Source organism: Phascolarctos cinereus, unplaced genomic scaffold, assembly GCF_003287225.1.
Source record: "Phascolarctos cinereus isolate Bilbo 61053 unplaced genomic scaffold, phaCin_HiC Scaffold_2;HRSCAF=192, whole genome shotgun sequence".
NCBI lineage: Eukaryota > Metazoa > Chordata > Mammalia > Diprotodontia > Phascolarctidae > Phascolarctos > Phascolarctos cinereus.
Window position 1 is genome coordinate 44,485,442 of NW_027555625.1, and position 16,020 is coordinate 44,501,461.

The 16,020-nt window shown below is 44.6% G+C and overlaps 1 protein-coding gene across 2 annotated transcripts; it reads right to left on the reverse strand.

The window, feature by feature from the left end:
• Positions 1–3,049: 3,049 nt before the first annotated feature.
• On the reverse strand, positions 3,050–15,785 carry LOC110192485 (chymotrypsinogen B-like). Of its 2 annotated transcripts, XM_020963668.2 has the most exons (7): positions 11,737–11,979; positions 10,348–10,451; positions 9,777–9,853; positions 9,545–9,623; positions 6,988–7,168; positions 5,471–5,604; positions 3,050–3,295 (listed from the first exon to the last, which is right to left on the reverse strand). In XM_020963668.2, exons 1-7 carry the CDS (start codon positions 11,786–11,788, stop codon positions 3,134–3,136), a joined length of 789 nt encoding a protein of 262 aa, XP_020819327.1. In that variant the 5' UTR covers positions 11,789–11,979; the 3' UTR covers positions 3,050–3,133. The 2 variants fall into 2 exon arrangements, with proteins under 2 accessions (XP_020819327.1, XP_020819328.1); XM_020963669.2 differs by lacking the exons at positions 9,777–9,853; positions 10,348–10,451; positions 11,737–11,979 and adding an exon at positions 15,466–15,785.
• Positions 15,786–16,020: the final 235 nt, after the last annotated feature.

Consider the following 16,020-nt stretch of genomic DNA (forward strand, 5'->3'; position numbering starts at 1 on the left):
AAACTGAGGGGATGCCCATCAATTGGGGAATGGCTGAACAAGTTGTGATTATGATGGAATACTATTGTACTATAAGAAATGATGAGCAGGATGTTCTCAGAAAAACCTGAAAGTATTTGCATGACCTGCTGCACAGTGAAATGTACTGTGTACAAAGTAACAGCAATATTGTAAGATGATCAGCTGGAAATGACTTAGCTGTTCTCAGCAATACAATGATCCAAGACAATTCTGGAAGGAATTATGATGAAAAATTGACTTTGATGTAATGATGAAAAAAATCTAATCAGTGGGTTAAATGGATCCAAGTAAGTGAATTAATCTGATCTAAGAAAATGTACTGAGAGAAAAGGAAAGGAGGAGTCAGACAAGGGTAAATTACATCACAGGAAAAGGCACAAAAACCTATTAGAGCAGAGAGAAAGAAGGAAGGGAGATGAGCATTGTTTGAACCTTACTCTCATCAGATTTGGCTTAAGAAGGGAATAACATAATCAGTTAGGTATAGAAATCTAACATGCCCTATAGGCAGTAGGAGGAAAAAAGGGGAAAGAAAAGGGAGAGGGCTAATAGAAGGGAGGTGGGACTGAGAGATGTGGTGGTCAAAAGCAAAATATTAGTGAGGAGGGAAAAGGAGAAAAGAGAAAGCATAAACGGGGGGGAGGGAGGGGGGAAGGATGAAGAGAAAGGCACAGATAGTGATCATAATTGTGAATGTGATATATGAGTGTAATGGAATGCTATTGTGCTGTAAGAAATGATGAACAGGCAGACTTCAGATAAAGCTGGAAAGACTCGTATGGTTTGATGCTGCGTGAAGTGAGCAGAACCAGGAGAACATTGTACACAGTAACAGTGTGATTGTTGTGATGACTGACTTTGATAAACTTAGCCCTTCTCAGCAATACAAGGATCTAAGACCTCTCCAAAAGCCTCATGATGGAAAATGCTATCCACATCCAAAGAAAGAACTATAGAGTTTGAATGCAGATCAAAGCATACTCTTTGCTATTTTTTTTCTTCTGTTGTGCTTTGTTTCCTCTTTCTGGTGGTTCCTCCTATTAGTTCTAATTCTTACAACATCACTAATGTGAAAATCTGTTTAATAAGAATGTATATGTATAGCCTATATTAGATTGCATGCTGTCTTGGGGAGGGAGGTAGGGAGGAAGGGGGAGAAAAATTTAAAACTCAAAAGCTTATGGAAGTGATTGTTGATAAATCAAAATAAATTAATAAAAAAAATCAGAAAAAAGAGGAAAAAAATAAAAACAAATGTTAAAAATTGTTTTTACATGTAACTGGTGAAAAAATAAAATACTAAAAAAAAATTTTAAAAGCGTTTCACAACCTGGAACCCTCCTACCTTTCCAATCTCCTTACACTTTACTCCTCTCCATTCACTTTTTTAAAAAAGATTTTTTTTCCCCCTTCACTCATTCTATGATCCAGCAACCTATGCCATCTTGCCCTTTTTGCAACTGGGTACTCTATCTCCCAACTCCAGGCCTTAGGTGATCTGGGTGGGATAGTTTGGGGTAGCCCAGATGCCTTGGGCAGGCACCAGTGATTGGAGCTGCTGGGTGGTTTCCAGAGACCTGATCTTGAGGCTGGGGCCCGTGAAGTTTTTTCATTAGAGCCTCAATTACCTTATGCGTTCCAAAGGCACCTCACCATGTAGATGTTCCAGAGACAGTGGAACAATAATGCACAGAGGAGCAAGGGACCCCAGCCCAATGGCAGTGGAGACAAGGACTCCTCCGGCAAAGATGAAGCTTTTGGACATGAACTTGGTGGGACCAATGCTCTGGAGGAATTAAGCTAAGTTGGGGGTGGGGGAAGGGTTTGTCATATCTTTTAGGTAAATTTTCCCTTGTAAAAACTGATTGATATTACGTGGCTTAAATGGAACTGGGATTGTAGTCGTGGACCCAAACATGGAGGGAGACAGAGCTAGTGGGGGTCTAAGCCAATGGCAGCAGAGAAGTGAAACCCCCAAACCTTTCAAGGTACCCCAGGACCTTGATGGGCAGATATAGCAAGCCTGGGAGGAGCCAGAACAAACATACTACACATTTGTCACAAGATTTCAACCTTGGAAGGGAATGTCTCATACAACCTATACCTGTAGAGGAATACCTTCTACGACATCCCTGAATACAAGTCATCCAGATTATCTTTGAAGAACTCTGTTAAAGGGGAATCTACTACCTCCTGAGACCATTCCTTTCACCTTGGGACAGACAGCTCCAGTTGTGGGAAAGCGTTTCCTTAGACCGAGCTTAAATCTGACTCTTTGCTGCTTTGACCCTCTACTCATTGTTCTTAGCTCCTCCCTCTTCCATATCCCACAGACAGAAAGAATCAGAGATGGAATTTGAACTCAAGTCCTTTGTCTCTAGAGACAACAGTTCTTTCCACTATCCCATGAAGCCGCTGTTCACATGTTACAAAGTTTCAGAACAGGGACTTCCAGACGGCCTTCAAATACTGGAAGACAGCTCTAACGCCCCACTCTCCTCATCTTCTTTAAGTTACATCATTCTAGTTTTCATCTGTGGATCAGCACATGGCATGGTCCCTAGTCTCTCCCCTTCCTCTTCTCTATACCTTCCAGCTTGTGTCAATGTCCTCCCTAGAATATGGTGCCCTGAGAAGTTATTAAGGAAAAGGATGTATTTGTGTAGGGAGTATGTCTGCTGAAAAAGTTGGTGAGATGAGTGTCAGGCAGAATCAAACTGAAGTCAGGCACACAGGGAAAGTCAGTCAGATGGTGTCAGTTCTCCTGAAAGGGGTGTACTTACTGAGACCCAACCCCAAGGCCTAGAGGTCACATTTTGCCAGGTAAGGTAGGCAGGAACAGGTCCTCTCCCTCTTCTCAACCCCCTCAGCAACATCATCACTAGAAATAGAACTAACATTCCCAGAAGCCCCTGCCAGTGGTCTGGCCTCCTAGGAATGTGTCTGGCTTTCTGGGTACAGGTTTTTCTGCACCCTAACTATTGGCATTTAGATCCCTACTGCAGACAAAGAGCACTGGAGCCCAGAATGGTCCTGCACAGATATATTTATTGGAGGCAGGGGAAAGGAAGAGTTACAAAAAGATGCATGTTTTCTTTGGCCCGCGAGTAACTCAGTTGTTGGCCAGGGTATCCTGGATCCAAGGCAGGAGCTCAGTGACTCGGGCGTATACAGCAGGGGTAGAGGTGGAACAGACACTACTTCCCCAGGAGACGATACCAACCAGGGTCCAGGCACCATTACTCAGGGTGACCAGGGGTCCACCAGAGTCACCCTAGGGAGACAAGAGACAGGAGAGCTTGAGACGGTCTATCAGCCCCCCAAAAAGCAGTGTCAGGGACGGTTTAGAGTATTAGCTTTGACTCAGAACACCCAAATTGGAATCCCAGAGGTGAGACTTCATAGTCATGTGACCAGAGATTTCATGGGATAGTAAAAAGAACCCCATCAAATGGAGATAACCCCACTTTCTCTTACCTGCCTTATATGCCTGTTGCAAGCTGTAAAGTGCTACAGAAATGAATGGAGATTATCAAGAACTGAAAGTTCAGTGACTTAGTCCAGGGATTGACAACATGACACCATGACTAGAGTCTGTCATGACACTACAGAGGCTTGGTTCAAAACCTTTCAAATGTACGAGGGGAGGAAAATAGAGAAATAATACAGTTTACATTTCCAAAGTACTTTTGACTTTTCAAAATGTCTTCAGGCCTATGATTTCATTTTTTCATTGCAACTACCCAAAGAGGTAGGTGGAAAGAATATGGATATTAATCCCCATTTGACAGATGAGAAAACTGAGGCTGAGCAAAGTTTGTGATGTATTACTTAATGAGCTGGTAGCATAGCCAAGAATAGAAGGCAAATTTTTTAATTCTTTCTAGTGCAGAAAATATGGGGATGATGGGGTGCTTGGGCGCTTGTGCTTGTACTTGTACCCCAATTTCTCCCTAGCCTCAGAAACACTATCCCTGACAGTTTCTCCCCAGTCCAAGGACACTGTGCCTAGCAGTTATTCATGCATGGGCCTCAGCAGGACCCTTATCTGTCCCTGGTGCAGCTATACAAAGCTGAGTGAGAGAGTGCTGGGCTGCTCAGGCCCCAGCCCTCAGATCATGTCTCTGGAAGCCTCCCAATTCCTTAGTAAGTTCCTGTCTTGTAAGAAAGCTCTCCCTTGTTGCAGAGCATTCTCTCATCAAGACAGAGGGAGAGGGGTGCCTTGCCCAGCCCAAGGAGTTTTGTCCTTGGCCAGCCCAAGGACTTTTCCTCCTACCAGACTCCAAAGATCCATACCTCTGTCATCTCCCTCCCTGTCTGGTATACTCCCTGTACTTTCCCATCCATAGCCCCCAAAGACACCTGCACCTTTGGATTACCTCATCAGTGCCCCTGGCATTTCTTTCCCATGCTCTTTTCCATATAAACCCTAGCTGCATTCTCAGTCTCTCACAGGAGTCTTTAAGAATCCTTGCCCACTGAAAAGCGTAACAATAAACTTTGCCACCTTGGCTTAAAGAATGTTTGAGGCTGTGAATTCATTCCAGACGACCCATCCTGTAATCTGTTCTTTGAGGGGTCTCAACGTCTCAACCTCTTACCCCGCAACAGAGAGACTAAGGGGATGTTTAAGAAAAGAAGACATGAATGAAGTACCACCATGCATGGGGTTGGGTGAGGAAGGAGAAGTGAGAAGTGTCTCACTCTCACCCATTAAGCAAGTTGAGATAGGATCTTTCCTAGAAGTTTGATCAAAGTGAGGGCTAAGCCTTTCAGCTCTGTCACTGACTGGGCAAAAGAGAATTTTTGGTGTTCAGTCATTTTCAGTCATGTCCAATTCTCCATGACCCCATTTGGGGTTTTCTTGGCTGAGATATGGAAGTAATTTTCCATTTCCTTCTCCAGCTCATTTTACAGATGGAAAAATTGAGGCAAATGGGGTGAAGTGACTCCCCCAGGGTCACACAGCTAGGAAGTGTATGAGGCTGGATTTGAACGGAGATTCCAGGCTAGGGACTCTATCCACTGTGCCACCTAGCTGCCCCAGATGATTAGATCTGTCTAAAACTGACCGAGCAAGGAGTTCCTCTTTGCTGGTAGTTTCAATGGAAGGAGGGATGACCACTTGTGTCAGGCAGTTTATAGAGAAATTAAGTATGCCTTGGACTAAATGTCTTCTGAGGTCCCTTCTCACTCTGATTCTGTAAAAGTGCTTGATGATGGGGATGCAGGGGGTGGGAGAGAATCACCAGATCAAAATTGGCTTTGCTACCTACTTACTATCAGGATGCCAAATCACTTTGATTTTTCTAGGTCTTCAGTTTCCCACATCTAGGATATAGATGATGATAAGATCCCTTTCAGGGCAACGTCATTTGCAATTCTGAAGGGAGCGAGAGGACGGAAAACGAAGTGGAGAGAAATGGGGGAGGGAGAGAGAGACAGATACCTGGCAGGAAGAAACACCACTGGCCCCGGCACAGATCATGCTGTCTTTAATCTTGGACCCCCAGAATTTCTTGCATTCACTGTTGGACAGCAGGGGCAGAGCTGCCTGCTGGAGCTTATCTGGGACTTTGAGGGCTGCAGAGACAAAAGACAAGGTAGTGGATTAGGCACATCTGGCAAACTGAATGGGAGGAAGTGGGGGCTGGGGGAAGGAGTCTGGAAGAAATGATTCTGAGAGAGTCAGGACTAAAGACTATGCCAAGCTCTCCTGCTTTTCTTCTTCACCATTCTGAAACAGTGCTTAAATATCTACGCTCAAAACTTTCTTTAAAAAATACTTTTAGGGACAGCTAGGTGGTGCAGTGGATAGAGCATCGGCCCTGAAGTCAGAAGAACCTGAGTTTGAATCTGACCTCAGACCAAACAATTGACACTTACTAGCTGTGTGACCCTGGGCAAGTCACTTAACCCCAATTGCCTATAAAAAAACCTTTTAAAAAAAAGGAGTAGTCTATGGGAAATCAAATTCTAATTATTAAAAACACATGCATACAAACCAATATTAGTTCCAAAAGACAGATTATCTGACATACCTTCCTCCTCTTAGCAGAGAAGAGAGAGGCAGGGGACTACAGGGACAAAATTGTGTTGTCGTTGTTAAATTAGGTCATTGTAGATATTATTTTTGCTTAATTGTGTTCCTTTGTTACAGGGAGGCATGATAATTAAGGCATGGGAGGGAGGGCAGAGCCCAAACTAATGTAAAAACAAAAAAGTACCAATAATACTTATTTTTTTAAAAAAGAAAAAAAATCCTATAGGAATCAAAAGATATACATTGCCTACACATATATTCAAAACGAAATTGGATTGCACACACACAGAAGAGATCGGAAAGAGACAAGGAGCAAATATGGTTATTCCTGTTATTTGGTTAAAGCTTATGATATATATAGTGTTCTCAAACTGTAAATAATTTAACATTTATTGTTTTTACAATTATATTCCTTATTTTGTTGAGATTGTATTCCAGTTGAATCCATTTTTCAGAGCTAAGCGCTAGGTTTGGTTCTGATGTTTCGTGTGAATTGCAAGGGAGCCAGAAGCTCTTGCAAATTGTTTGAGCAAACTTAACTACCGAGCCAATGAAATCCAGGGCAGTCAGGCAGTTGCAGAAAGTCTTCCTTAAACATCTGCAGCCAGGGGCTACCCGTCAAAAAGTGCTTTTTCTGCCAAGCTGAAGCCTCAGAACTATGTTCCAACTTTGGAAGGGTTTTGACTCAGAGTTAAAAATTCAAGGTGAAAGTAAAGTCAGTTTAAAAATCATGACATTGTTACAAAGCAGTGACAAATGTGACCATTTTCTAGTTCTCGGACAAAATAAAATCAAATCCACATCTTGTTGTTTGGGATATGCGAATTAAACCAAGGAGTCTTAACTGCCAACAAACCACCAAAAAAAAAGCTACTGGAGATGCGCGAAGCATCTAGTGCTGAGCCACCCAGCCTCACACTCACCGGTATACCTGGTCTTGCCCCAGCCTGTTGTAATACAGGTGGTGCCAGAAGGGAAATCTTCATCGGCACTGGGCAGGCAGACAGGGGACACATTTTCCTGGAACTGTGCAGGGGTAGCCAGCTTCAACAGGGTGATGTCATTGCTAATGGTTAACGAGTTATAGTTTTGGTTCTTGAAGACCTGAAAGGAAGGCCAGGGACAGGAGAGTGAAACCCTGGTATATTGGCTCCACCCCCAAACTTTCATTGGCGCCTCCTAGTAGCTCAGAATTAGAAGGAACTTCATTCTTTTTTTCTTCCTTTTTTTTTTTTAATTTGGTCAGGCAATAGGGTTAAGGGACTTGCCCAGGGTCACACAGCTAGTAAGTTTTATGTGTCTAAGGTCAGATTTGAACTCAGGTCCTCCTGAATCCAGGGCCAGTACTCTATCCACTGTGTCACCTAGGTGCCCCTAGAAGGAACTTCAAAGGCGACAACTAAATACCTGGAGGAACACTTTCTACGACATTCCTGACAAATTACTATTCAGACTTTACTTGAAGACTTCCAATGATGGGGGCTCACTACCTCACTACTGGCCTACTCCACTTTGTCAGGAAGCGTTATCCTTCTTTGTTGTTGAATTGTTTCAGTTTCATCCAACTCTCCATGACACCGTTTGGGATTTTCTTAGTAAAGATACTGGAGTGGTTTGCCATTTCCTTCTTTACCTCACTTTATAGATGGGGAAACTGAGGCAAACAGGGTCACACAGCTAGGAAGTATGTGAGGCCATATTTGAACTCAGGAAGAGGACCATGCCCAGCACTCTATCCACTATTCCACCTAGTTGCCCATGGATGTGACCCATGGCTTGAACAGGCAGTAAATAGTGGAGCTGGGATTTGAAGCCAAATGTAGAAGACACTCACTGAATTCCTGGCCCAAGAAGCAGCCTGAAAGGCTGCCTTCATAACAGCTGTCTTCAGCTTTGCTTTTCTGTGTAAGTCTCTTCTACCATCCCCTCCCCTCCAAAAAGAGTCAGCTTCCCCCAGCTGCTGCATCCTCCTCAAAGCTCATGTTGGGCCAAGGTAGGGAGGATTTCATCTTGAAACAACAACACAAAAAATAATGGCAGGTTCCACTGTATACCTTCACCCTCAGTGAGAAAACTTAGTTGTGCCTGTCCTTACTACCTAGCTAGGAGGGATATAAAGCTCACTCTGCCCTAGAGAGCACGGGTTCATTCCACACTGGGGCAGGAGCTCTGACTGCCATCACATATCCCAGGTTTTTGAACAGGGCCCCTGGTGCATGCACCCCAGTAATCAGAAAGCTGGGGCCCCGGAGGAGCTGGGGGGCTGGTAAGGTTACAGAAATCATCCTGCTGATAGGGCTGTCTATTGGAAACTTGCAAATAACTATTTCTGTGCATGGCACCAACTCCAAGTATCTTTGCAATAAACCTCCCTTTATTCTGTGAGTCTTCCTCGAGAGTCATTTCCCAGTCTCTGCAACTTAAACCCAAGCACCCCCTAGCTGGCGGGTCATCTCCAGCTCCTTCCAGTCTCTAGAACTGGCCGTGGCACATTGAGATCCTTGGAACCCTGCGTTCTGTCTAAGCCTGGGACGAGACCAAATTTCTTACCACAGTCCTCATTTTCCTCTGAACTTCCTTCCCATCCGAAGAAAGGGAGAATCTCCAAGGGGAACATTACATCTCACCTCTGTGTAATCATGGGTAGGTAGGTTACCGAATCTCACCGAGCCTGAGTTTTCTCAACCGGGTAAATGGGAAAGACTTACCACCTGCACTCCCTACTTCACAAGGAATCAAATGCAAATGTACATAGCCTACTTTGAGACTTGGCTCAATCTTACTTTTTGCAGGAAGCTTTCAGCTACATGGCACAGTGGATAATGGCCTAGCCTAAGAAGACCTGAATTCAAATTCTGCCTCAGATATTTACTAGATGGGTAACCCTGGTCAAATCACTTAACCTCTGACTCAGTTTCCTCATCCATAAAATAGGGATAATAAATAAAACACACAACTTCCCAAAGTTGTTATAATATGTGTAAAGTGCTTTGCAAGTCTTAAATTTCTATATAAATGCTAGTCGGGATTATTTTTATTTCCCAGTTTCCTGCTATATCACCTACATAGTTATTTGCATATTGTTTCCCCCATTGGAGCATAAGCTCCCTGAGAGCAAGGACCCTGGCTTTTTGTTTGTTTGACTTTTTTGGTTTCCTCAGCACTCAGCACAGTGCTTACTTAGCACATAGTAAATACTTAATAAACACTCGTTGGCCGACTATACACAAAGCCCTTTTAAAATGCCAAATATTAATAATATTTTATAAATAAAATATTAATAATCACGATTTTATTAGTTACCAGCCCAGAGCTGATGCTCTCTATTTACACAGTGCCTAGAAACTGGTAAAAGCTTAATACACACTTCCCTTCTCCTTTGCCCATACCCTTAATCTATGCAGGGAGACTGTGGCCACCACCTTGCCAGCACATGCTCTCACACTCCTCTCATCCCCCTTCCCTGGGCCCAGGCTGTACCTTGGCTATCTCCAGAACTTGGACATCATCTGAATCAGAGCCCAGGTTAAATTCTCCAGCAATCACCTTGTCAGTTGTCCTAAAACAGAGGAAGGGCCCATGTGTCAAAGGCCGAGTAGGTGCTGCATGAATGCTCATCTAATATCTCAAGAACTCTCTTATCTGACCCAGTTCACCACCACTTCTCCAAAACAGAGCAGGAGAGACCTCCAGTGGGATTCTCATGACCTACCTGACACTGCAGTGAGCAGCTGTGACCACCCAGTTCTCACTGATGAGAGAGCCCCCGCAGAAGTGGGAACCACTTCTCTGGTGGGGAAGAGAACAGACAGGAATCATGTGCATCCTAAAAACCTCAATAGCTCAGGGACCTCCTCTGGAGACAGAGAAGAGGCCTAGAAAACCATGGCCCCGAGAAGAGCCCTAATCTGGGGTCAGGAAAATGGGTCTTTTTCACCCTTTTGGGGGACTGGGACAAGAAGGGATCTCAGACAAAACTGGCTGGGTCTCCTGCCAAGCTGGGCACCAGCTGGGATTGGCATTTCCTTCTTGCCTAGTAGGGCAGAAGTTGCTAGGAGTCACAGAGGTTGATATTTATGGGGCTGAAGGAAAGCGGGCCAACTAGACAGAAGGCTTCTTGGGGCCCCAGGACAGCCTCTCAATCACTCTTTTCTTCCTGAGTGGCCATTCCACCCTCCACCCATCCTGTAGGAAGGGGAACAGATTTAGGGATCTGGGGGTGGGGAGAGGAAAAGGAGGGGGTAACGGCCCTACTCCCCATGAAGCAGGGTCTAGGTGCCCACCTGTAGAGACACTTGCCAAGGCCAAGAACCAGGAACTGCGTCTTCGCCATTGACAATCCTGGCCAGACCAGATAGGGCAGGCTCAATGGCCGGGACTCCACAGCCTAGGTACGTGGAGAAAATGAAGGGAGGGTCCCTAGCCTTGGACTAATTGGGTGGGCTCCAACCACATCCCCTCAGGCTCCCGGGCCTACTGAAGTCTTAGCTGCTGCTGGAAACACTTGGGTTTGAAATTCCCTGCCAACCCCCAACAGCCTCTCGTTACCAAAGAATAACCAGTTTTGGGTTGAGCCCGGAACACCTGCTGGAAATAGGAGAAAAGGGATAGGAGAACTGAAGGCAGACACCTGGTCCAGGGAGCCAGGCCAAGGCCCTTGGGGTCGGACGAGGGGTTAAGGATCTGTCTAAGCCGGGACTCAAAACCTCAAGGAGCAAAGAAAGCCCGTCGCTGGGGTCACCCTGAGGGTTCTTAAGGAAACCCCTGGATCTGGGATATGAGGGAGGAAGCTTATTCCCTCCTCCCCCTTAGCACTCTGTCCCACTTCTGGCAGAGAATGGGAAGGAGGAGAAGGAAGAGGAGAGAGGGCTGGAAGTGAAAGACTGCCTTTGGGAGCAGCTGAAGAGAGAACTCCTACCCCCAGGTAGCCCCTCATTCCCACCAACCTCCCCTGAGCTGGACTCTCCGTAGGACTACTCAGTAACCAGTGGACTGCCCTTGGCATAGTCTGGGAGTGCCTGGATAGTGTCCCCAGGCTTCTGGCCACAGCTGTCTCCCCACCTAGTCTCCCTGCCAGAACTGAAATTTGAAAGGAGCCCCCTACTTCCCCCTAAGGTGGGCTGTCCTTCACCCAGATCCAAAATAACTTTGCCCTCCAAATTTCCCCAACTAACACAGCTGATTCCAACTCTACGGTAGGAGGAAAGCAAAGGTTCAGTCTAATTCATACCAAAGTGTGAGCCCCTGAGTCTTTAAACTCCTTCAGGGGCATTTGCGTTTTCAAAGAGAACACAGTTACTTTCCAAAATGAATTTTTAATCTGAGAAATTCCAGGAAGTATTGGGAGGGGCATGAAAACAGGGCCCCCTTATATCTCATCTAGCGAGCCCTGAGCCCAGACATCTAGTGCTGGAAGGGACCCCCGAGGCCACTGAGGCCAACTCCCTTTCCTCCTCATGTGTTACAGATAAGAACACTGAGGCCCACAGAGGTTAAGTGATTTGCCCAAGGACACACAGGTAGGAAGCTTCAGAGGTAGACTCTACCTCTGGGATCTTCCCCTCAGAGCAGCTCAGTCAAGGTCACTGTGTAGCCCTGTGAGGTTGAGAATACCCACATGTCTGCTGGGGAGGGGTCTGCCTCCTGGGATGAGGGTCAGGAAATGGACTCACCAGAGGCTGCAGCCACAAAGGCCAGGCAGGAGAGGAGCTGAAGGAAGGCCATGGTGCTGGTGTGAGACAACAGGCCCAGTGCCTCCCTCTTATATCCCTGCCTCTGCTTCCCAGTGGGGCACTGAGCCAATAGCCTTGGCCCTCAGGAGAGGCCAGAGATGTACCTTCCTCCTCCCCATTACCCTCCCTCCCATCTCCAAGAGACCCTGAGGTGATAAGCGGGGGAGGGGGGGGGCAGCTGCTCTTTCTCTCAGAGAGTCCTTCCCCAAGGGCCAAAGGTCCAGCCCCATCTTTCCCCCACCTTCAGCCCAGGCTCTGGGAACACTGCAGCTGCCTCCCCTATCCTGACTTAGCCTGGGGCTGGGCTGTGAGGCCTGCCCTGTCTCCTGTTCCTTGCCGACTAACTTTGCTCCTATTGAGTTTTCCCTGTATGGAAAAAATAAGTAAATAAAAGAGCTCAGGGACCCTCCAGACTCAATATCTGAAGGGGGTCATCAAATCCATCTGTTAGGGCTTTCCTTCTATACATGCCCTGAAGGTTCTAGGACAATAAATCTTATCCTTCTGGCCACAGTTTTCAAAATGGCACCCCTCTGCTTCCCAGCCTCCTCTTTCCTTTGTCCCAAGTGACTCATTTATTAATTTAAAAAATATTTACCAAGAACTTACTAACTGCAAAGCACTGAAGGAGAGAAGTCTGAGACAGTCATAGCCATCAAGGGACTCCCAGTCTAGTAAAGGAAGGTTCAATTCAACAAACATTTATTAGGCAGTTATGGTATACAGATGACTGAGCTCTTGAAGGGGTTTTAAAATTGCCAGCAGAGTTTAAAATTGAGGGGTAGCAGAAGAGAGAGAGATTGAAAATAAATGCTTGCTAATCCCCAATTACATGTAAAAACAACTTTTTAAAAAATTATTCATTCATTTATTTATTTATTTGTTTGTTTATTCATTCATTCATTTATTTATTCATTCATTCATTTATTTGTTTGTTTATTTATTTATTTATTAGCAATTGGGGTTAGGTGACCTGCCCAGGGTCACACAGCTAGTAAGTGTGTCAAGTGTTTGGTCTGAGCCCGGATTTGAACTCAGGTCCTCCTGACTTCAGAGCCGGTGTTCTATCCATTGCGCCCTCTAGCTGCCCCCCAAAAACAATTTTTTTAATATAAATTTATTTATTTTTAGTTTTCAACATTCACTCCCACAAGTTTTTGAATTCCAAATTTTCACCCCCCACCCCAAGATGGCATGCATTCTGAATATCCCTTCCCCTAGTCTGTCCTCTCTTCTACCTCTCTCCCCTTCTCTTATCTCCTTCCCCTTCTATTTTCCTGTAGGGCAGCATAGACTTATGTACCCCATTTCCTGTATTTCTTATTTCCCAGTAGCATGTGAAAACATTTTTTTAAACACATGTTTTAAAACCTTTAGGTTTCAAATTTTTTCTCTTCCTCCCTCCCCACCCACCCTCATTGAAAAGGCAAGCAACTCAATATAGGTTGTACATGTGCAGTTATGCAAAACATGTCCATAGTAGACATGTGAAAAACTAACACTATTTCCCTTAATCCTATCCTGCCCTCCCCTTTATTCTGTTCTTTCTTTTGACCCTGTCCCTCCTCAGAAGTATTTGCTTCTGATTACCCCCTTTCCCAATCTGCCCTCCTCTCTATCATCCCCCTGCTCTCTTGTCCCCTTCTCCCCTATTTTCCTGTAGGGTAAGACAGATTTCCATACCCAATTGAATGTGTATGCTATTCCCTCCTTAAGCCAAATCCTATGAGAATAAGATTCACTCATTCCCTCTCACCTCCCCCCAACTCCCTTCCACCGTAAGAGACTTTTCTTTTGTGTTTTTTTTGTGAGATAATTTACCCCATTCTACCTCTCCCTTTCTTCTTCTCTGAGTATAATCCTCTCTCATCCCTTAATTTTATTCTCCAGATATGACCCCTTAATCTTCAACTCACCCTGTGCCTCTATCTATCTATCTACATATACATACATATAATTTTTTTCCTCCAACTACCCTAATACTGACAAAGGTCTCATGAGTTATAAATATCATCTTTCCATGCAGGAATGTAAACAGTTCAATCTTAATGAGTCTCTTATGATTTCTCTTTCCTGTTTACCTCTTCATGTTCTACTTGAGTCCTGTATTTGAAAGTCAAATTTTCTATTCAGCTCTGGTCTTTTCATCAAGAATGCTTGAAAGTCCTCTATTTCACTGAATGACCATTTTTTTCCCCTGAAGGATTATACTCAGTTTTGCTGGGTAGGTGATTCTTGGTTGTAATCCTATCTCCTTTGCCCTCCAATATTATATTCCATGCCCTGCGTCCTTTAATGTAGAAGCTGCTAAATCTTGTGTTATCCTGATTGTGTTTCCACAGTACTTGAATTGTTTTTCTGGCAGCTTGTAATATTTTCTCCTTGACCTGGGAACTCTGGAATTTGGCTACAATATTCCTAGGAGTTTTCCTTTGGGGATCTCTTTCAGGAGGAGATCTGTGGATTCTTTCAATTTCTATTTTGCCCTCTGGTTCTAAAATCAGGGCAGTTTTCCTTGATAATTTCTTGAAAGATGATGTCTAGGCTCTTTTTTTGATCATGGCTTTCAGATAGTCCAATAATTTTTAAATTCTCTCTCCTGGATCTATTTTCCAGGTCAGTTGTTTTTCCAATGAGATATTTCACATTGTTTTCTAATTTTTCATTCTTTTGGATTTGTTCTACTGTGTCGTGATTTCTCATAAAGTCACTATCTTCCAATTGCTCTATTCTAATTTTTAAGGAAGTATTTTCTTCAGTAAGCTTTTGGACTTCCTTTTCCATTTGGCCAATTTTGCTTTTTAGGGCATTCTTCTCCTCATTGGCTTTTTGGACCTCTTTTGCCATTTGGGTTAGGCTATTTTTTAAGGTGTTATTTTCTTCAGTATTTTTTTGGGTCTCCTTTAGCAAGCTGTTGACTTGTTTTTCATTATTCTCTTGCGTCACTCTCAGTTTTCCTCTACTTCCCTTACTTGCTTCTCAAAATCCCTTTTGAGCTCTTCCAAGGCCTGGGACTGATTCATATTTTTCTTGGAGGCTTTGGATGTAGGAGCTTTGACTTTGTTGTCTTCTTCTGGTTGTATATTTTGATCTTCTTTTTCACCAAAGTAAGATTCTATGGTCTGACTCTTTTTGTGCTGCTTGCTCATGATCCCGGCCAATTACTTGAGTTTTAAACTCTTTGTTAAGGTAAGAGTCTGCTTCCAATGTGGAGAATGTATGTCCCAAGCTTCAGGGGTTTGTACAGCTGTTTTCAGAGATACTTGTAGGGACCTGTAAATTTTCAGTTCTTCCAAGGTGGTATGATAAGGGGCGAGGTGTTTACTCCTTTCCTGGCCTGTGACCACAAGTATCCCTTTCTGTCCTGTAACTGTCCTCTCCACAACCACTACAAGCTCCACCAGCTAGAGCTCCTCCTCACCCCAGCACTGCCGCCCAGAACTGTGGCCCAGATCCAAACACAGGCAAAGCAAGAGATTCCTGCCTCAGCACTGGCAAAGAGATCCCTGCAATCCCTCTCTGATCAGCCACTGGATTCCCCCTCAGTCTGTGGGCTGAAAGCTCTGGAAATAGCTGCTCCCCCCTGACCAGGGCCACGCTCTTGGGGAATGGAGCTGAAACCCCACCTTCCTGTCTCAGCACCGACAGAAACAGACTTTTCCCACTGACCTTCTAAGTTGTCTTTGGCATTGGTGGATTGAGGAGTCTGGAAACTGCCACAGCTGCCCGTGATCCAGTCCTCTGAGGCCTGCTCCAGGTTCGCTATGGCCTGCAGGCCCACGCCACGCTGCACTGCACTCCCAAGCCCAGTGTGATACACCTTTCTGATCAATCATCCAGGTTGTCTTGGGCTGGAAATTTGTTTCACTCTGTCTTTTTGTGAGTTCTGCTGCTTCAGAATTTGTTTAGAGCCATTTTTTATGAGTATTTGGAGGGGTTTGGAGGAAAGCTCAAGCAAGTCACTGCTTTCACACTGCCATCTTGTCTCCGCCCCCCCAAAAAACAATTTTTAACACTCATTTTAAAACTTTGACTTCCGAATTCTCTTCCTTCCTCCCTCCCCACCCCTGTCGTTGAGAGGCAAGTAATTCAATATATGTTATACACATGGAGTCATGCAAAACATATTTCTGTATTAGTCATGCTGTGAAAGAAAACATAGACCAAAAAAAAACCCTCAAGAAAAATAAAGGAAGTAAAAAAAGTGTGTTTCAATCTGTATTC

Coding starts and splice junctions, on each gene's coding strand:
- LOC110192485 (XM_020963668.2), bottom strand. CDS start 11,788: ATGGCCTTCCTTCAGCTCCTCTCCTGCCTGGCCTTTGTGGCTGCAGCC. Junction 9,624..9,776: donor GCTGCTCACTGCAGTGTCAG/GTAGGTCATGAG, acceptor CCTCTGTTTTAG/GACAACTGACAAGGTGATTG. Junction 3,296..5,470: donor GTGGTGTTTCTTCCTGCCAG/GTATCTGTCTCT, acceptor TTGTCTCCCTAG/GGTGACTCTGGTGGACCCCT.